General features: G+C 41.1%; 1 protein-coding gene across 7 annotated transcripts in view; it reads right to left on the bottom strand.

Annotated features, from left to right (window-relative positions):
* The window catches only part of sw (cytoplasmic dynein 1 intermediate chain short wing), a 60,881-nt gene extending 44,464 nt beyond the window's left edge, over window positions 1–16,417 (bottom strand). For all 7 annotated transcript variants that reach the window (XM_080282033.1, XM_080282035.1, XM_080282037.1 and 4 more), the window contains exons 1-4: window positions 16,240–16,417; window positions 6,350–6,443; window positions 3,002–3,107; window positions 1,643–1,755 (exon numbers count right to left, since the gene is read on the bottom strand). In XM_080282033.1, the coding sequence (XP_080138159.1) occupies window positions 1,643–1,755; window positions 3,002–3,107; window positions 6,350–6,443; window positions 16,240–16,338 (412 nt within the window). In that variant the 5' untranslated portion in view covers window positions 16,339–16,417. The remainder of the gene's footprint in view (window positions 1–1,642; window positions 1,756–3,001; window positions 3,108–6,349; window positions 6,444–16,239) is intronic.
* Window positions 16,418–20,869: the final 4,452 nt, after the last annotated feature.

The raw sequence follows: 20,869 nt of genomic DNA, 5'->3' as shown, positions 1-20,869 counted from the left end.
CCAATGAAAAGTTTAAAACAGATGCAGTTTATAATGAAAAATCAATTTAATATAGGGTCAACTAAATATCTGGTTGTACAATATATAAACAAATTGTATGGCCTTCCAAGCAGCTCTATTATGTATCAATTTATCAGGCAATAATTGGAATTGTACTGTAGTCAGAAACCAGGGTATAATTCACAGGCCTTTATGATAATTTTCAAAATTTTATACCATGACCTAAGGTTATTTCATAATGATACTTAACCCTTTGCCGGCAGCAGCAGTTCCTGACAAACACCTAATAAATAAATCTTTAAAAAGATGCCCCCAACCACAAGACTGGAACATAAATATAGTTACACTGCATTATGTAACGTTTTAACATGATCTATAAATATAATCTACCGCATGTAAGGGTTGAATATAATCCCCATATAGACTCTACCGCAATGTGGAACAGTTGTTGTATTTCATTAATATAGCAAAAACGGTGTTGCAAGCATCTGGTTGGTGGAGTGGTATGAGGAGATTATGGGCATCTTTACTATGCCTTGTAAAATGACTGAACCTAAAAATGTACCGTATACATCGCCCCAACATCAGTTTAGTTCCACATCAGATCTCTACTCTTTCTCATCATCTTCCCCTTCCTTTTCTTTTCTTCACAGACCTTGGCAGCATATTTGTTTGTTTCTCTCACTATAAGTTCAATTATATCCCTGTCTACAAGACAAAAAAATCTCCAGTGGGTTCTGAGGATTTTGCAAAACTACTTTGACCCCTGTCTCTCCAGTAAATGGCAAACATTCTCTACTAACTGAAGAAAGGCCCAACCACCCAACTGAAGCACTGTCAAAATTGTCATCAACTTCTGCACTTGACAGATTATCATATGACTCCTCTGCAGTCTCAGGTTGTGATTCATCACCACTATGAGTGTCATCATCATCACTATCTGATGCAGAATCACTACTATCATCTATGAAATCATCATCAAAATCCTGATCTAGAATAAGTTGTATCTCATCATTAACAATGTTCCTCCATGTGTGGGACATGATTATGTCTACAATATCCAAATATTAAACGAAAATTAGAAATTAAGGTCTACAGGAGAAACAAAGGAGTGCTTGTGTCCCCTCTAAGAGCTGGGAACAGACTGACTGGGTCACTGCATCAGCAGTGTTAGGTAAGCCACCTGCAAAAGTATGTTGCCACTTAGGAATATCTGAGGATCTAGGGCCCTTGTGCACTGCCAACTATATAGTCTCTGCTAGGATTTACAAGGGACAATTTGGGGGGAAGAATCTATATATAGTCTATCAGCAATTTTTCAGTAGATTTTGCACGGTCTATATATAATTCCACTGCCGGCTAAGGGTTAATAAACTGTTCACTGGTAAAAGCTAATTAAAGAATACATACTAATACTGTATATCCTGCACACCCTCATCAATGAACAGTTCAACTTGGGTATAACCTATCCTAAATTCAACACTTCCTTAACCTGAGGGCTCACTGGACATACGGGTTTACTATGCTAAACTTTCAGACCTACTTAAATTGAAAGCTGACTACAATTGCCCAGTACTAGCTATTTAAGGAATGCTGACTACACTTCCCTAGTACTAGCTATTAGCAAGGGCGATGCACTAACCGTGGCCATCACCGGAACCCGATGTCTGCACTCCCTTGGCATACGTCACCGTCTCGCGTGGGGGGATGTTGGTTGCCTGCACACTTACTACTGACAACTGCGGCTGTTTTTTACTGGAATATGAGGTGAATATGTACAGCTGTGGGCATTAATATTCACTCAGTAACAAACAATACCCTCAATTCATGATTTTAAAAATTCAATTATGGTACTGAATTTTACCTTTAGTACACTTTTTTTTTTTTTTTTTTTTTTTTTTTTTTTTTTTAAAATGAAACTGAGGTGAATGTGCAAGTGAAATATGTACTTGATAATCTAATTTGCATTCAACAGCTTATCTGACAAAGAAGAGGACTGTGGGCTGCAAAGATACTGGTTCAAATCCTGGCTTCAGTGATAAGGTAAGTCTTATGACATTATATCATCATTCCAATCCCATTTCCCACTTCAGAAATGGGATGAGGAATACAGCATGACAATCTCAACCTATAGTAATTTGAAAAAACCTGCACATACATGACACTCATAAATATACATCTTGATATCCAACAGTATCACTGGAAAAATAAATGTTCCCTCATAATTATAAATGTTAAAAAAACAACCTTCTGCAGGCTTCCATCCTGTACTTAGCAGTGTTGTAGGTCTCGAGACTGGTCTTATCTCGAGACCAGTTTGATGTGGTCTTGGTCTTGGTCTCAATCTTGGTCTCAAAGCTTCTGGTCTCGGAGTTTTTACTCGAGACCAGGTCGAGACCAGCATTACAAAGTGCATCATGGTGTGGGGAAGGTCAGAAGTTATGATCATACACAGAGAAAAATCATGGCTGATTCGATTCACAGTGCACCATCCAGCGTTGTACTGTCTATAGATACTAATGCTGTAGATCTCGAGACTGGTCTTGGTCTTGAGACCACTTTGATGTGGTCTTGGTCTTGATCTTGGTCTTGGTTTCGGAGGGTCTGGTATTGGTCCTAGTCTTGATCTTGGTCTTGGTCTCGGAGGGTCTGGTCTTGGTCCTGGTCTTGACTAAAACACTGGTACTCAGTTTCCACTTTTTGCATAATAATATCTCACGTCTACTCACTAAAAATATTAGAAAATCACCCCATACTTAAACCCACTTTAGCTATGTACGATAAGTTGCTGCCGTACCTAAACCTGAAAAACACAAGTTAAAAGCAACTGGCCCACTCTCCTTAAATGCCTGGGCTGAGTGACCTAGTCCTGAGCCCTTATGTTCCAAATCAGGGAATAATGGATTGGATGATGGATGGATGAAGAAACTAAACAAGCTGAAAGCTATTTATAATGAGTGACAATGTACAGTACCTTACACACACTTCCCTGGTAACACACCTTGGAGTCCTTGGGGAAGCTGTAGCATTTCCTTCCAAGCTCTTGTCTGGGGAAGCAGATGCATCTCCAGGATCAGATGACATGCTAGACATGGTATCCAGCACCACTGAAAGGAAAATATCAAATACTCTGTACTGTATCTTGAACTGTTATTTCCTGTAGGTTTCAGGTCTGCAATTCTGGTGGCACAAGAAGCTGTATAGCACCACTTCCTTATTGACACTGTGCTTATTAAACCCTGACCTTCTTTGTATGCTTCTTATATCATTTTAATATCAAAATTATCTGCATTAATGACAAAGTGGATTCTGAGGTGTAATGTGCAGAGTACATCAAGAAGGAAGAGGTGCTATGAAATCTCTACAGCCACTTAGGGTATGTCTCTAAGAACCTACTTATGATTTCTGTATTAAGAGTATTATACGATTTAAAAAATTATTTTTTTTTTTTTACCAAACTGCATTAATGTAAAATTGGTCATTAAAATGTACCAATTATATGATATGTATACAGTGCAAATGGCTTTCCAAAACACTATTAAATACATTTATGCAAATGCACTTCATTTCTACCAGGTGTCCCATGAAAATTTTGAGACCCTTCAGGAGGTTACTGAAGGACTGATTTTGAGCATGTGGTTTGACAACACCAGTCCAATTCTCAACCATTACAGAGCTACAATTACTGATAAAACTTATGAGTTAATTAATGGTGAGGGAGACCATTTTTCCTCATGTTTTTAAAAATTGTGGTTCCTTAATGGCTGAGCACTGGACTCATGATTATATTGCATTACAGTATTTACTGGAAACTACCATCTTGAAGTTTCTCCAAAGTTTTCTGGGACACCTTATACTGTATACAATAGTTTGAAAAAAAAAAAGGGACGGTAATAATAATTTTTAAAAAATTTATTAGTTACTTGTGTTGAGGACTATATTGGGCTTTATATGAATGGTCAATATTTCAAAAAACAATGCAAACCATACACAGATATCTGTAAGTAGACATGCCGCTAGGATAAAGACAATCAAGAGCATAAGCCAGTGGGTCAAATTTAGAACTGTTTGGGGGATTTTGTGACACCATTTCCATGGCAACATATTCTGCATACTACACTTCAAAATCCCCTTGTATGCTACTGATGCAAACTATGCTGATATTAAAGCAATACATACAACTTACAAAAAAGTTTTAGGTGTATCTGCACAATAAACTGTTTTGGAAGAAGTAAAGCCTCCTATACCACCTAGGAAATGGACCAGTGTTATGATGTAATTGCTTTTCGGTTCTCAATGGCCAACTCAGAGATAAATATTTATACTGTACAGTGACGGTGTGTTAGTATCCACTGCCAGTCCATTCAACATGCTAACACCTTTATTACAATACTGGCTCTAATTTTGAACACCAGATAACTACTGTATCAGGATTAGGTGGAGGGGGAGGAGACCAAGAAAGGGATGGAGAGGTATATGCATAAGGGTGGTGTGAGCTGGAGAGAGGACAGTCTGATGGCAGAGACATCGAGGTAATTTTTTGTGGCCACCCACTCTTGAATTAAGGCATTTAGCTAGAGATAAATAAACAAATAAGTTGAGTGACAGGGCTAAAAACCAACTCTATACTGTAGTTCCCCGTGCTACACGAAGGTGTATCTAAGCTGGACTACTTCATCTGGTCGTGAGAAAATTTAAAGTGTCACCATAATGAGGAGGTTAGGGAATATTACTTCATCTCACCTATGCAGGTTTGAGACCTGCAACCCTTACTTTGACACAATTATATTTTTTCTGTGTGTACAACTCAGGGCACTGACTTGATAGGCCTATTCCCCGAGGTCCAGTAGTCCTCCTGTGTGCCACTCTCTCATACATCTTACTCACAGAAATGTAGAATCAAAACAATACCAATACTTTATGAATTTCTTATTACTAGTGTACATGACACAATATACACAGTAGAATTATACATACAAAAGGAGAGGTATAAATCCACACCAAGCAGGGCAAATGTTAACAAAATACAGTACAGTACTGTGCACAAAAAGCACACTCCCCAAGTAAAGACACACCACACTCTGTCACTGTACCATTGTCATGATCATTTCTGGCTGTCCTTTGTTCTACATCAATTTGTGCTGCACAAATACTCTTAGCACATTCATGAAGATCAAGAGTTTTGTCTTTTATTTCACCTGTTACTGTAATAGGAAATCCAATGCAAAATATCAGCTCCAAAAAAAAGCTTTGCTAAAATTATGGAAACACCAATTAAACACCAGACTGCTTTCCTAATTTCAATAAACATGCAATTCATTACAGCATAAAAATATAGATTCAACGGGTTTGGCAGCAATGAAATACATAAAGGTACTGCACTCAAATTCCCCAAGTGATGATAAACCTGATTACTAAAAATGAGCTACTTCTATGATTGTCTGTAAAAGTCCTCTCTATATAAGAAGGTACAGCTTATTTACTACTGTACTACAAATGAGGCACATACACAGTTCACTATATGGTACTCTGACTACATTAAACTGCACAGAATATTAAAAATACTGTATATTGTTACAAAAGACATACTGTGCATACAATTCACTACACTTGGACTACATTAACGTGTACAAATTCTAAGCCACAATTTTGCGCTACACTAAGCAAAATATGCACCTGAAAGACAGATACTCAAATGGTAGATTCTGAGAGAGAGAACACACACACACACACTGAAAACCACAATGCATTATTATAGCTTCTGTACATCAAAAACATCACAATACACAGGCCTGGGAATAAGGCTTTTGTTCCTGACAGGCTTTCACTACACACCCTCCCCGCTAATCTCAGTTCAGCAGATGAAAGTGAAACACAAATTAGGGTTTAGGTACATTCCAACTAAACACTAATGAACTACGTCTGGTAATTACTGGATACAGCACAATACAGAAGACTGAAAAGACATCTGCACATATGTAACAGTCTGAAATATTACTACACTGACAATTAGCATAGAACATTCAGCCTGACAATGGATAAAGCATGAACAACAACATACTGTACCTTAAATTAATGCAGTGACAGACTGACAAGTGGATTACAGTATATGTGAGTAAAGTGGAAGGAGAGGGAGGGAAAGGGAAATCCAAGATGCGATGGAGGGACAGGGTGGACAGGTAGAGTAAGTATGAGAATGGTGGGAGGTGGGGGAAGGGAGATACTGTATACAGCACAAAAAACTGCTCAGGGCCACCCTCTCTGGAATTAAGGCATTTGGCTATATTTTGATAATACAGATAAATAGACAGATACTGAAGACAGGGTAAGCTGAGCATCATCAACATACCTGAAACTGGAGCCACACCAAGGGAGATGAGTGCAGAGTCCAAATCCTGCTCATTTCGAGGGGCATTGCTGGCTCGCAGTGCTGCATCCTGGGCCTGAGGAAACACAATGTAAGAATATAGTCAGTTTGCTTTCACCTGATGGAAATGGGCCACTCCTGCAACTCATATACAGTACAGTACTACAATATGTCGTGATTGCATGAGATACAAGATAAGAGTGAGTCTTGTTTGTTACCAGTAAAACTGATCCTCTGGTCTCACTACACCTGGCCATCAACTAAGCTGAGAGGGGCTAAGGATCTTCATCAGGTTAGAGCAAAAGAGTTATCAGAATTATACCACAATAAACAAAAGCATGGTGAAATAAGTACAAATTATACCACACATAACTTTATTAACAACTTTAGTAATTTGATGCCTAGTCTACTCTTGTTACCACCACCCCAAATGCCTTTTTATAATGAAGAGCAGGGATAACATGCACCTCTCTTGCCAGTTGGTTATTTCGACGTTTCTCCTTCTCCGCACGCAGCTGCTTCAACTTAATTAACTTTCGCTCTTTCTCCTCTTTCCACGCGCTTTTCCTGTTCAATGACACACCACGAAGTCTGTCCAAAGCATCTACTTCATTGTTCAGGGTATTCATTGTTGTATATCACCAGCTTATCTTATCAAAGCCTGATGACACTAATTTATTCTTTCAAGAAATGCATTTTCTCATCCTTCAAATATTAAATTTCCAAAATGAATGTGTAGTGTCAATGGTAAGTAAATACTGTATAGGTGTGTAATCTAGAGGGAGGGCAGTCTGATAGCAAAGGACAGGTGGTTATAAGTACATGTAATTATGGTAGTTCTTTACCACCTCTTTCTATGATTAAGGCATCTGGCTCTGTTAGACAGACAGATATACTTGGACATGATGGATGGATGATGACTTACACAATCACATCTGACAGACATGAATTAGGGTGATGTGGGAAGCTTGAGGGCTGGCAGCCAGATGGCACAGGACCCAGTGACAGAGGCAATTTGTCTGTGGCCATCCCCTTCAGGATTAGGGCATCTTGCTATAGACATTTTTGAAAGCGTACCAATCAGTAACAACGGTTAGTCTGTTAAGTACTAATATGCTTCTCTCAAGGTAACTAGGGTATCCTGTTGTCCTTTAAGGCACGAAAAGGGGCATGGTGCTAATCATGCATTATAAGAGTAGTCTTACCGTACCAACAATTAACACTGCCCGTATTTTAATGTCCCTGATTACTTCATGTACAGCATAGAGGTTTGCCAACGTGATGAATCCCACGGGCATGGGCCAATGGACCAAACAGCCCTTCTGGGCAAGGAGAGACCTTTGCAGAGACTGTTACATCTCTCACATATATGCGGTATATATACATGCTGTATATAAAATTTACATCTTTTTTTTTTTTATCAATTGTACAGTCTTAAACAAAGTCATGTACAATAATAGGCGGAACAAGCCACCTTGTACAGTTGCACATGTCGATTCGTGACTCATGTCGGTGGGAGGGCTGCGTGCAAGAGTGCATGACTGGGCACGTGATAATAATCGATAGCCAACCTTGACCACCAGACTCGTTCTAATGATTACTAGTATCTGCGTCGAAATCGCAAACACTACCATTTGTTCAAGTAACTAGGCAAATTATTGTATGCGCGTCACAGAAATGCACAATATGTCACTTCATACGTAATGAGATCACCACAAATATTCACTGCGTCGTGACACTCCTAAATATTTAACATTATGTCATGGTTCTATTCATTTTCCACGACAATACTTTGCAAGTATTTCCTCTCCAGCACAGTCACGACTGTCACTCTACCAGAGCCAGTGCATTGAGAGCAAGGGAAAATATACTAGAGGTGGCCAGTTAGTCATTTTGTTTTTTCCGAACAATAATATATGCTACTACATTCTGATGACAAAGGTACTGTAAAACATATTCAGTGTCTAAACAATACAGCCTTATGGCCCATGCCAGAGTATCAGGGTCTTAGTAAAAACAATGAAAAAAACTGCTGGTAACTTTGACAATCCGCGGCCCTGCCGTTGTCAGTGGCACAATGACTTGCATTATTTGTATTGTAAAGGAAAAAATACAAAATCAGCTAGCGGACAAATATTATAACAAAAAAAAAAAAAAAAAAAAAAAAAAAAAAAAGGGCGACGACGCTTTAATTATATCCTTACATTCATGGAAGAGAACCTGCGAAAAAAAAATTGCTTCCAGCGAAACCAATGTATCAATGATCATATTTTGGGAGAGAACTATTGTGGAGAAGGTGGGAAGGAAGCAATCACCGTGACCGGCCACCTGTGACGCCACAATCACCGCACAACTTAACGAAAATCCGCAGCATCACACATTCAAATTTAACTCCATAATTTGCGAATTGCTTCCGGAGTTCAACAAGCTACTTCATAAAACATACAAATAGTGTTACATTACTGCGTGGCAATCATATTAACAAACAATGACATCACCTTTGAATACAAAGGTTGGTCCCTATTTAAGATTGGTGTATGACTTCAAAGATAAACGAGTCCATTTTTTTCCCCCCTCACCACGCAGGAAAAACAAAAAACCAAATCTGACGCCCTCCCTTCCTTCCTACCCTTTGATAAGCAGTATTTTGATCGCCTATTTGGTCGCCGTGGATGAACAGTTTGCTGGTAGGGATGCTGCCTTCCCAAATGTCAAGGTTTAAATCCTGGGTACGACTCTGGTATCCACTATCCATCTATCCCTTGTGAGTTGGTGGTAACATCCCAGGACAGTGCATGAGTAACGCACCACAGACTCAAAGGCCTAAATTACCGAAATAAGCACTTCCTGGCATCTTCCCCCACATTTACCTTTAAATTTAGACATTCAGAGCCAGTTCTTGCACTGCTGTGAAGGAATCATTACCTGCTTTAGATTACTGACGGGAGCGCGGTCGCTCGGTGGTAGGGTGTCGGGATCGTTATCGCGAGGTTGCGAGATCGCGCCCCGCCCGGTGGCTGCTGTGCTGGGAGGGGTAGCGCTCCCCTGTAACCCTAGCAGGGCTATATGATCTGATGAGGTCTAGCGCTGGGATTAACCCCTCTTTTGATTACTGAAAGCCACTCTCCATTCTCCGTCTGTAGCCTACCTGTATCAGTCCATCATAGGTCCTCTGCAGAACTCGTTCTTTTCCTCAGAGGTAGAGTGATCGTTTCCTCAGAGGGAGAGTGAGCGTTCATTTGGTTTATAAGGACTCCAGCATGCTTGCATTCCTTGGTCACCTAATGGTAGCTCTCTATCCTGCTCGATCTTTGGCAGGTTCCCTGTTCAGTCCCTTATCCCTGAAGTCACACACTGTGACCTCGTACCATGTCTTTTTCAGTCTACCTCTTGCAACCCTAAACCCAATGTTCACAATTCTCATTTTCTGCACTCAGTTGACATCCACCATCCTCTCCACATGCCCAAACCATCTCAATCTACCTCTCCTCATCACAACATCAATACACTCTAGTCCCACCCTTCCACTTTGTTCTTCCATCATAAACCTAGCCCCCCCAGGTCTCACATGCAAGGACACACTGCACATCCATCTAATCACTGTCATTTCTGTATGTCTGAGCCTGCAAATATCCTCTTCCTTTACTGCCCGGGTCTCACTACCACACCGGTGCAGCAATTAACCCTTCCCCATGCTGCCACAGTACATACTGCTATTATGAGAGAGGTGTCGGTAGGGTAAAAGGGCAGACTGTACTACTACCACCCAACTTCAAGAGTCTACCACAGCTAAGGTCTGAATTCTGGACACAAGGTATGTGCACAGTCAGATAAGTACATTACCAAATCAGCCACCACAGCTTGATGGATTACTGTATTTAAAATTCAAGTCATGCTCCAAAGCCCTTATGCTGGAGTCACATTTGGCAAGTTCCTCCAATCAATGATCATCAACACTGAAACTAACACCAGCAAACTTATCTTGGAAAGATCACATTACATCTCTTGTAAAATCTGCTTCCAAGGGATCAGGTGTGCTAAGCCGACTCCGTTCCTTCTTTACCCCTGCACAGTAGTTGACTCTATGCAGGGGTTTTATCCGCCCCTGTGTAGAGTACAACTCTCATGTGTGGAGAGGCTCCCCACATACAGCTCTTCTCAATAGGGTGGAGTCAAAGGCTTTTCGTCTCATTAACTCTCCTCCTCTTACTGACTCCCTTCAACATCTGTCTCTTCACCACACTGTTGCATCTTTATCTCTTTTCTATCGCTACTTCAATGGTCACTGCTCCTCTGAACTGACTGGATGAATTTCTCCACCTCTACGACGGGCGCATAGCACCCGTCTAGCAGCAAACTCTCATCCCTTTTCTGTCCAACTCTCTAATGCCAGAGTTAGCCGTTACTCCCAGTCCTTCATTTATGCAACAGGTCTACTCTGGAACTGTCTCCCTCTGTCTGTATTTCCTGCTTCCTATGATCTCCAGTCATCCAAACGCAGTGTGTCCAGGCATCTCGAAATGATCGGATCTTGAATTTGGCTCTCTCTTGTATTTTGTTTTTCTCTAGGAAGGAACAATAACTGCGGGCATGTGGCCTTTGGTTCCTTCTTCCTCGCATTAAAAAAAAAAAAACTCTGTTACAATGGCAGACTGACTGGTTGACTGTATCTAGTCTACTTTCACTGTACAATCTAAACAAACAGGTGCATGGGAATGTCTTACCTTTAACCTATTCCAACAGCAAAGGAGAACAATAATTCAAATACCGTATCCATTGAATGGGCTACAAGTTCATTCTCATCATCATGCGTTCAATTCCTTATCAAAGAAAAGCTCTGCTTTAAAAGTCAAATGTTCCACAATAATGTTCTTCATAATGCCTGCAAGACAGACCGTTACACAAACTGTATTGACAAGAAATGGGTGTAATTCTTGGCAGGTGCATTTCCATACATAATTCAATTATCTGTTTCTACTTTTCATTACCTCTGCTTTTCCAACTAGTATACTTACTTCATCTTGCTTACACACAAGTTCATTTTTTATCTTAAAATATATATACTGTACACATCACTTGTCAGACGCCTCAATCCCATATGAGGTGGCCACAAGCAGATCACCTCCATATCATCCTGTCCCCTGCCGTTTTACCATTTTGCTACCCTCCCCCAGCTCATATACCCCTCTCTCATATACATGTACAGTACCTCTCCACTCCATCCCTCCATCCCATCCTTGGCCACCCCCTCCATCCCCCTCCTCCACCTTCACTTACATACGGTACACTCTCCTCGTTAGTCTCTCGCTCTCCATCCTCTCCACATATGTAATGTACCCACTTTTCATCACCATATTGTAGTCTCTGGTGATTGGGTGGAGTATATCAATGAAAGGGCCTCACAGTCAGCTTCTGAATTAGTTAAATTTATCCATGAATGGCAGCTAAACTGGGATCAAATTTACTGCACATTAAAGGACGGTGCTTCAACTGTACACATCGGATCTTTAGCAAATTTACCCGGTATATCAAAATACACCAATGCAAGAAGTTTGGAGGGTGAAGTGCTTGAGTGGGTGCAAAAAGGAAGAAAGGTTGTTGGTTCTTTGAATGCAGTGATAAGAAACAGGGAAGTGAGCATGGAAGTTGAGAAGTCGCTCCATGACAATATTGCGATACCGACTCTAAAGTATGGAAGTGAAGCTTGGACCTTGTTGGAAGGTCACAAGTCAAGAGTGAGAGCAGTGGAAATGAGTTATCTGAGAGGAGCACGTGGAGCTACATGGAGAGAAAGACTGACAAATGAGGAAGTGAGGGAATGTTGTGGTGTGGATGTGGATGTAATAGAAAGTTAGGAGAAATACACTGAGGTGGTATGGCCATGTGGAGAGGATGAAGAGTGAGTGACTAATAAGGAGAGTGTATGTGAGGGAGGTGGAGGAGGGGGCCAAGGATGAGATGGAGGGATGGAATGGAGAGGTGTATGATGGAGGGGGGTGTGAGCTGGTAGAGGGGCAGTGAGATGGTGGGGGACAGGGCAACATGGAGGAGATTTGTTTGTAGCAACCCCTTACAGGATTAAGGCATCTGGCAAAATATAGATAGACAGACCAATGCAAGAATTAATGAAGAGAAAATCCCCTCAAGAAACTGCAATTCTCTGAGATGAAGAGATTCACAAATCTAGAAAAATGTATGATGGTGCTGGAATGCAACCTGTGCTACTGAACCTATAAGATTTGCCTGCAGTGAGTTTGTCTACCAAATACTGTAATATGATTCATTGAAAGATGGAATACAATACTGTATATTATCTTGTCTCAGCCAGAGCTTTAATCATAAAGGTCATTATATATAGACTTCTTCCCTTGTTTTTTTCATGACCATTGTAAAATCTACATTAGATAAAATTAAAAGCAAACTACCTGGTACAGTAGACTTCTTCCCTTGTTTTTTTCATGACCACTGTAAAATCTACATTAGATAAAATTAAAAGCAAACTACCTGGTACAGTATGGTATGCACATTGCAGGTAAAGGATAAAAGAAATTTTGCGATATGAAATTAGGGAGCAAATACAGCTTTGCTTTCCATGGCCAAACAACTGGAATGGAATACATCCACTATACTTTTTTTTTTCTTTTTTTTTATGTCCAACTTTGGGCATAGGCTAAGCCAGTTCCAAGGACCAAGTAGCCCTCCTACATACCATACACCTCCCCATGTCACCACTACAGCACAAACACCCACCATCCATACTGAAGGTTACAGGTAAAAAAAAATAAGTAAATATAAATGTGAAATGGCACTATAAAGACAAAACAAGAGAGTGGATACAGTAAATGATAACACTGAATACATACAAACTCTGAAATCCGAGGAGGCAAAAGAAGTATTTACCGGTAAGATTAAGTACTGTATAGAATGACTGACGTTAAACATAATTATACAAACAAAATAATAACTTGATTTGTGAAAAGTGTGGAAAGGAGGGAGAAAATACTGTTCATTTACTTAAACGCATACCAGTAGCTTACATGGATTTAACAATGACAATAAAACCTGAAGAAACTGTAAAGAACTACCAAAAAACGATCTTGGAACACGTTAAAACAGTGAAGAAAGTGTTAGAAAGAAGGGACACGTTCATCCAATCGGGACACTCGCCACCAAACAGCAGTAGAGGTGCAGCCCGGACAGGCAAGAACGACAACAACGAGTATAAGTACATCTGTTAATTATGTGAACATTTTGCAGTTTTTTACATTTTGTGCAAGAATTAACACCACATTTCAAAATCTATCCATCTATCTATTGCCAGACGCCTCAATCCCGTACAGGGTGGCCACAAACAAATTGCCTCCATGTCACCCTGTCCCCTGCCATTTCACTGCCCTGCTCCCAACTCACACCCCCGTCCACTCCATCCCTGCACCTCATCCTCGGCCTCCCCCTCCCTCTCTCACCCTCCACCTCACTCACATACACTCTCCTCGTCAGTCTCTCATCCTCCATCCTCTCCACATGGCCAAACCACCACAGTGTGTTCCTCCTAACGCTTCCTATCACATCCATATCCACACCACAACACTCCTTTATATCCTCATTTGTCAGCCTGTCTCTCCATGTGACTCCACAGGCTCCTCTTAAATAACTCATTTCCACTGCTCTCACTCTTGACTTGTGTCCTTCCAACAACATCTAAGTTTCACTTCCATACGTCAGAGTTGGTATCACTTCCCTGTTTCTTATCACTGCTTTCATGGAACCAGCACCCTTTCAAGCACTTCACCCTCCAAACTTCCATCCTTACTCATCACACTCCTCAAGTATTTAAATGTACTGTACTCACATTTTCCATTTCCTCACCATCCAACCTCACTGTACATTCACTGACTTCACCTCTCTCAAAGACCATCACTTTACTCTTCCCTACAATCACCTTTAGATTCCGTTCCCTACACACACTCCCAAACTCATCCACCAAGCCTTGCAGCTCCCCTTGTTGTCTTCACTCAACAACACAGTATCATCTGCAAACAACAGTACAGGGAGTTTCCAAACACTACCCTCTCTCACCAGGGCCACTCCAACATCCACTGCCCTACCTTGTACGGTACCTCTTTTATTACCCCATCCATGTACAGATTGAACAACCATGGAGACATGACACATGCCTGTTTCAACCCAACCTTCAAAGAGAAAAATTCACTTAGTTCACCATCCACACGCACTGCAGCCTTAGCACCATCATACATACTCTTCACGGCATTCAACAACTTCCCATCTACTCAATATATTCTTAATACTTTCCACAATCCTTGTCTATCCACCCTGTCATATGCTTTCTCCAAATCCATGAAAGCCACATACAACTTCTTTCCCTTCTCTAGACACTTTTCCACTAAAGATCTAAGAATGAATATCTGATCTACACATTCTCTTCCCTTCCTAAAGCCTCCCTGTTCTTCTCCCTAATTCCTCTGTTATTTCCCTAACTCTGTCAATAAGTATCCTACCATGCACTTTTCCTATTACACTATGAAGACAAATGCCCCAATAATTACCACACACTTCTTTTTCCTTTTTCCCTTTCTACTAGCGAATAAGTATACCTGACTTCCAATCCTCCAGGACTCTACCTCCCTCCCAGGCCAATCTGCACATCTTCCACATCCATTCTACTACTATCTCTCCCCCACGCTTCAGCATTTCACCACACACTCCATCAATTCCTGGGGCTTTCCCCAATTTGACTTTCTTCAGTGTTTCCACAACTTCTATCCTACTGATTTCTTCCTGTCTTCTCACCTCCCTCCTTCTCCCAGCCACTTATACTTGCATTACTTCCATCCTCTATGTTCAACAATTCCTTAAAGTGTTCTCTCCATCTGCTCACTTCTCCCTTCTCCACTAGTAATCTACCATTTTTATCTTTCATTCCCCTGCTAACTTTACTGCCACCCTGTCTTACTCTCTTCACCTCCTTCCAGAACATTTTCTTAGTCCCTCCACTTTACACTCAAATTCCTTCCAAATTCCTCATCTACTCTCTTCTTACTCTCTCTTACTAATCTTTTCACCTCTCTCTTCCTTTCTACATATAACTCTCTCTTCTGCCTCTCAACTTCTTCCAAGCCCCTATTTCTCATCCATTCATTGTAAGCTTTCTTCTTTCATGCCACAGCCTGTCTCACCTCTTCAGTTCACCACGCTGTTCCTTGCACTCCCCTCCGTCTTCTCGTCACCCCACACACCACATCACATATTTCTTCTGTGAATATCCTGCCAACCCTTTTGGTCGCCTCATACGACAAGCAGGGGTACTGGGGGAGTATTTTTGAAAAATCCTGTCTTTTTTTGTGATTTTAGAAGAAAAAATTAGCATTTTTTTAACTACAGGATCAGCTCTGAGATGGGTACTTCAGCACCTACAGTTATCAAAACTATGTGAAGCACAGTACTCTGAATGCACCTTCAACAAAAAATAATATACTGTATTTTGAGGCTTTCGGGAAAAAAAAAAAAATGCCAACTCTGAGTGGAGTACTTTGGCATCTACAGTCATTAAAACTAGACGATGCTCAGTAGAGTACTCGGAATGTATTTTCAACAAAAAATTATGAAAATGTTTTGCTACTAACTTAGGAGCTTGATCTAACAAAACCACATAACAGCTGAGATGCTGCAGGATGGCATCGGTTCTATCTCGTGGTATTTACTTAATTACTAAACAATCTTCGTACTGGAGAGGAAGAGAGGCATAAAAGACACGTCCTACATACAAAAATGCTTATTTTCTACTAGCCAAACTTCACTTTTAACGCTATGTTAACCCTGCCATAATAACATGGACTCGTATGTCAACCTACCTCCTTCTCTTCCTTTTGTCGTTTTCTCCGCTCCTTCTCCTCCCGCAGGGCCATTAACTTGGCCTTCTTCCGCTCCAACTCCGCCTTCCTGTCTGCCATGGTGATATTAGGCAGGATTTCACTATTTAGATACACGACATAGAATTCTATGAGTCCTCCTAAGTCTTCGTCTACTGACTCATCGACCAGCCCATCCCCCAGCCGGACAACATCGCCAAGTTCAGAACTCGCTAGAATGAAGCAAAAAGCAAAATATCTGCAGGAAATAACTAGTAAAAGGCTAATAAACTCTGAAGTCTCAAGAACATCGCTAAAACTGCGTAAAATCTATAACAGTGTTGACCTCCTTTCCGAGAGACTTAAAAAATTGTCAATGAATCGAGGCGAATATACTTGGATCTAGCGAAAAAAATCTAACTTGGCAACTCTGCACACCAGCCACCTCTAGAGAAGTCAATAGTTCCAATACTTGAAGAAACTTCCCTTAGTTACTCTGAAAATAATAAGGTCATAGATGTATTATGTAACAACGCAGTTGCGACCGAAACCTATATATTTATACATGTATATCTAGCACTGTTATATGAATTTCTTACCCTTTTAAAACACCATAATTTTGAAGACAGAGTTCTACGATGTGACATGTCATTCAAAAGTCAAAACATGAGTGCGAAAAATGCACAAAGTTCACTAACAATAGGTCACCCATTTCAGACCTCAAAACTGACCAGTTTAAGGCTACATACAGATATTGAAAATAATTAGCTGGTTTTGGCTCTTGGCTTTGCTTCCATTACATAAAAAAAAAAAAAAAACTGCAACCTCTCCATTAGCATTCCTTAAGAGGAAGTATGACAGTTTGAACACAAGGGCAATGGTTGAGCTTGAAAAGATAGCATAATCATCATGCTCTCCGTCAACATGCACCTGCAGTGCAGTCTTCAGTGTCATTTATGGATTAGACAGTCACAACCTTTAGCTTTCATTCTTTGTCTTGGATAATTATTGTTGCTATCAGACAATGTTATTCAGCTAAGGAAGGGAATTCCTTATCGATAAGGTGTATGCAGTTGAAAAACAAGTGAACACTGTGGATGGTGCTGGCAGCTGGTAGGGTCCTGATTCTCTCAGGTGCCTGTTTGAGTATAGTGCTTTTCTTGCAGACCTCCTTCCTACATTTGGGCTTTCTCTTTTCTGGCCATGTGTGGAGTTTGGTACCAAGTTCTCCAGGATTTTTCAGGCATATATAATCCTATTTTGTCGCAGGTGGGGACGCCCATCATCCATTCACTCAACAAGATGCCTTATGGTCTCTACGCTGACAAGCCAAATGGTGTCCTGTACCCAGGAAACTTTTAACTACGCTGGGTGGTAACCACATAATCGAGAATTTTGACCGGGTTGTGTCCCCAAACTCCCCTAACTAAGATCACTAAGTTAAGCATGGCAAATGTTTCAGCGAGCCTCGGAGGGCCCAACGAGGCCCCAACCAAATGGGCAGATTCGCATGGCCATGTGGAGTGCGAGAGGTGTGAATGAGGAAAACAAGAGTGGATGTGGTGAATGTGTTCAAGAGTGCGAGACATGCCATGATGGCATGGTGTGAAACAAAGATGAAAGGGTGTGGAGTGGGAGGGTGTGAAATGTGTAAGATCGAACATGAATGGGCGAGGAAGATGCAAGGAAGGAGTTGCTTTGTTGATGAATGAGGTGTGGCAGAGTGGACTGAAGGATTACAAATGTGTCAGCTCCATATGTATGTCAAATTCAAGTTTGACAAGGTGAAAGTGGCTGTGATCATAGCGTATGCACCATGTGATGAGAGAGAGAGAGAGAGAGAGAGAGAATTTGGGATGGGCTGGATGAAGCAGTGGGAAAAATGCCTATAGTCGGCCTTGCGCTCGTAAGCGCCTGTGGTGTGGCTCGCACCTGTTTACAATGGTGCCACGTTTCCTCAACTTGCGATGTGAAACGGAAGCTATTTATGTACAAGGCATCACAAATTCGATAAATTCAGATGAATAAAACTTACACTTGTGTATTTTGATGGATGAATCAACAGTAATCTAATTATGCATAAAATATTTATACAGTAACACAGAAACATGGCATACATATTGTACAGTGTTGCTAAAAGAAATAGCAGTCACTTTTAATGTTTTTTAGCGTAGTTTTAGGGTGGTTAATAATATTACAGTTATGGATATAATAGAATGAGCCTGAAAAAAGAAGAAATATGCCAATATCCAAAGTAAAAGAAATAATTCATATAATTCTTGTGAGTGGCAGCACTGACAGATAGCTTCCCTACAGAGAGAGAGAGAGAGAGAGAGAGAGAGAGAGAGGCAGGAGAGGGGCATGCATTGAATGCATTGTCGGCATCACTAAATATAACAAAACCAAATTAACAAATGAAAGCACAATTATAAATAACTTATAAAAGAATCAAAAGTACTCAGGGTGGCTCACATTTCCCGCCATGTGGTAGGTGAATCCAGCCCCCCCTTCCCCTTCCCTCCCTTCTTAATCCCTCCTGGGTGTCTCAGGTCAAATCCCCCTTCACACTTCCCCTCCCCCCTGGACCACCACCCCAACAAACCCACATCCACACTCCCACCCACACCTACACCCACACCCCACTACGTCGGGGTGTATGAATCAGTAACGTAACAAACCTCTCAGCAGACAGTAACTTTGACACTCCATCTACTACTAAATATAACAAAACCAAATTAACAGATGAAAGCACAATTATAAATAACTTATAAAAGAATCAAAAGTACTCAGGGTGGCTCACATTTTCCGCCAGGAGAGAGAGAGAGAGACAGAGAGAGGGAGAGAGAGAGATAACGGTATAGAAAACGTGGCAACACTGTACACAGGTGCGGACCACACCACAGCCGCAAACGTGCGCGAGTCCTACTATAGGAGCTATAAAGTGATCGTAACGGGCGATATGAAAGCGTAAGCACTGGTCATGAGGATAAAATAATGGGTTGTAATGGGGTACCAGAAAATGATAATGGGATGCAAATGAAGGATACGCGTCACGAAATGAGGTTGTGCATTTGTAACACGTATTTCAAACACAAAGATGCACATAAATATACATGGTATAGACGGAACGGGGATCAAGTTGAAAGGAGCCTGATTGATTACGTGCTCGTAGAGAGGTCGATGCTGGGAATGGTTGCTGATACGAGGGCAGCGAGAGGACGATATGGATGTCTGTCAGATCATATGATTGTGGTATGGAAAATCAAGCTGAGAGGATTAAGGTGGACTAGGAGAGAGAAGCAGTCAGGGAGAGAGAGAAGCAGTCAGGGAGAAAGCCTGAAAGTTGAGAAGCTGAGGATCAAAGAAATAGATGAATACAGGACCACAGTGGGGTAGGAGTTAGAATCAGTGAATTGGAATGAAATGGATCTGGACAGCCTGTGGAATACATACAGGGATTGCTTCGTTAGGAATGCTAAAGCGGAGTGTGATGTGGCATGAGTAACAACAAAGAAGGTACAGCATGGTGGGATGAAGAAGAGAGCAGTGGAGGAAAAGAGGAAGCAGTGGCTAGAGTGGTTACAGGACAGGGGTTCAGTTGAAATAAGAAATGAATATACTGAGAGCAAGAAGCATGGTGAAGAAGAAAAAGGAGGTGGTAAATGATGATCTAGGAAGAAAAATGAATGAGACCTACTCTGAAAATAGAAAGTTATTCTGGAAAGAGATGTGGAGGTGACAGTCGAAAGAAATGTGAAGGTGTGAAGGATGTTGGTGGTCGATTATTAACCCATAAGGATGAAGTATGGACCAATTGGTAAGAATATTTTGAAAGCCTGATTAATGGGAATAGAGAGAGCAGAGCCACTGTAAACATGATCGGTTTGGGGGGTGTGCAGAAGGAATGCAGTGCCAGGAAAATGGGAAAGCAGCTGGGGTTGATGGGGTGTATGCAGAGATGATTTAGTGGAGATAGCGGAATGAAGTGCTTCTTGGAGATATGTAAGAAGGCATGGATGAATGAAACTGTACCAGCAGAGTGGAAAAAGACTGTGACTGTACCCCTGTACCAGAATAAAAGTGAGCGAAATGAGTGCAAGAATTATCGTGGCATAAGTTTATTGAGTGTGGTACGGAAGGTATATGGAAGAATTATAATAAAGTAAGAGAGATATCAGAAGTCCTAGTGAGTGATGAACAGGGTGGCTTTAGGAGTGGAAAAGGATGTGTAGATCAAATATTTGCAGTAAGAGATAGTGGAGAAGGCTTGTGAGAAGGACTATAAGGTGTTTAGAATTCATGGACCTGGAAAAAGCATATGACAAGGTAGACAGAGAAAGATTGTGGAAGGTTTTGTGCATGTACGGTGTAGATAGTATGCTGCTAAGTGCCGTCAAGAGTTTTTATGATGATAGTGATGCATGTGTAAGGGTAAATGGGAATCTAAGTGAATAGTTCACGATCGGTGTGGGCGTGCAACAAGGTTGTGTGATGTCCCCATGGTTGTTAATATATATGGATGGGGTGATGAGAGAAGTAAAAAACACGAGTAATGGAGAGGGAGATGCAATTGGTAATGAATGGTGATGGATGGAATATCTCAAATTTGTTGTACGCTGATGATGCAGTACTA

This window comes from Coenobita brevimanus, chromosome 92 (assembly GCF_032717465.1).
Source record: "Coenobita brevimanus isolate Jiangsu-jjx chromosome 92, ASM3271746v2, whole genome shotgun sequence".
NCBI lineage: Eukaryota > Metazoa > Arthropoda > Malacostraca > Decapoda > Coenobitidae > Coenobita > Coenobita brevimanus.
The sequence above is the reverse complement of the archived record's forward strand: the minus strand, read 5'-3'. Positions and strand labels throughout refer to the sequence as shown.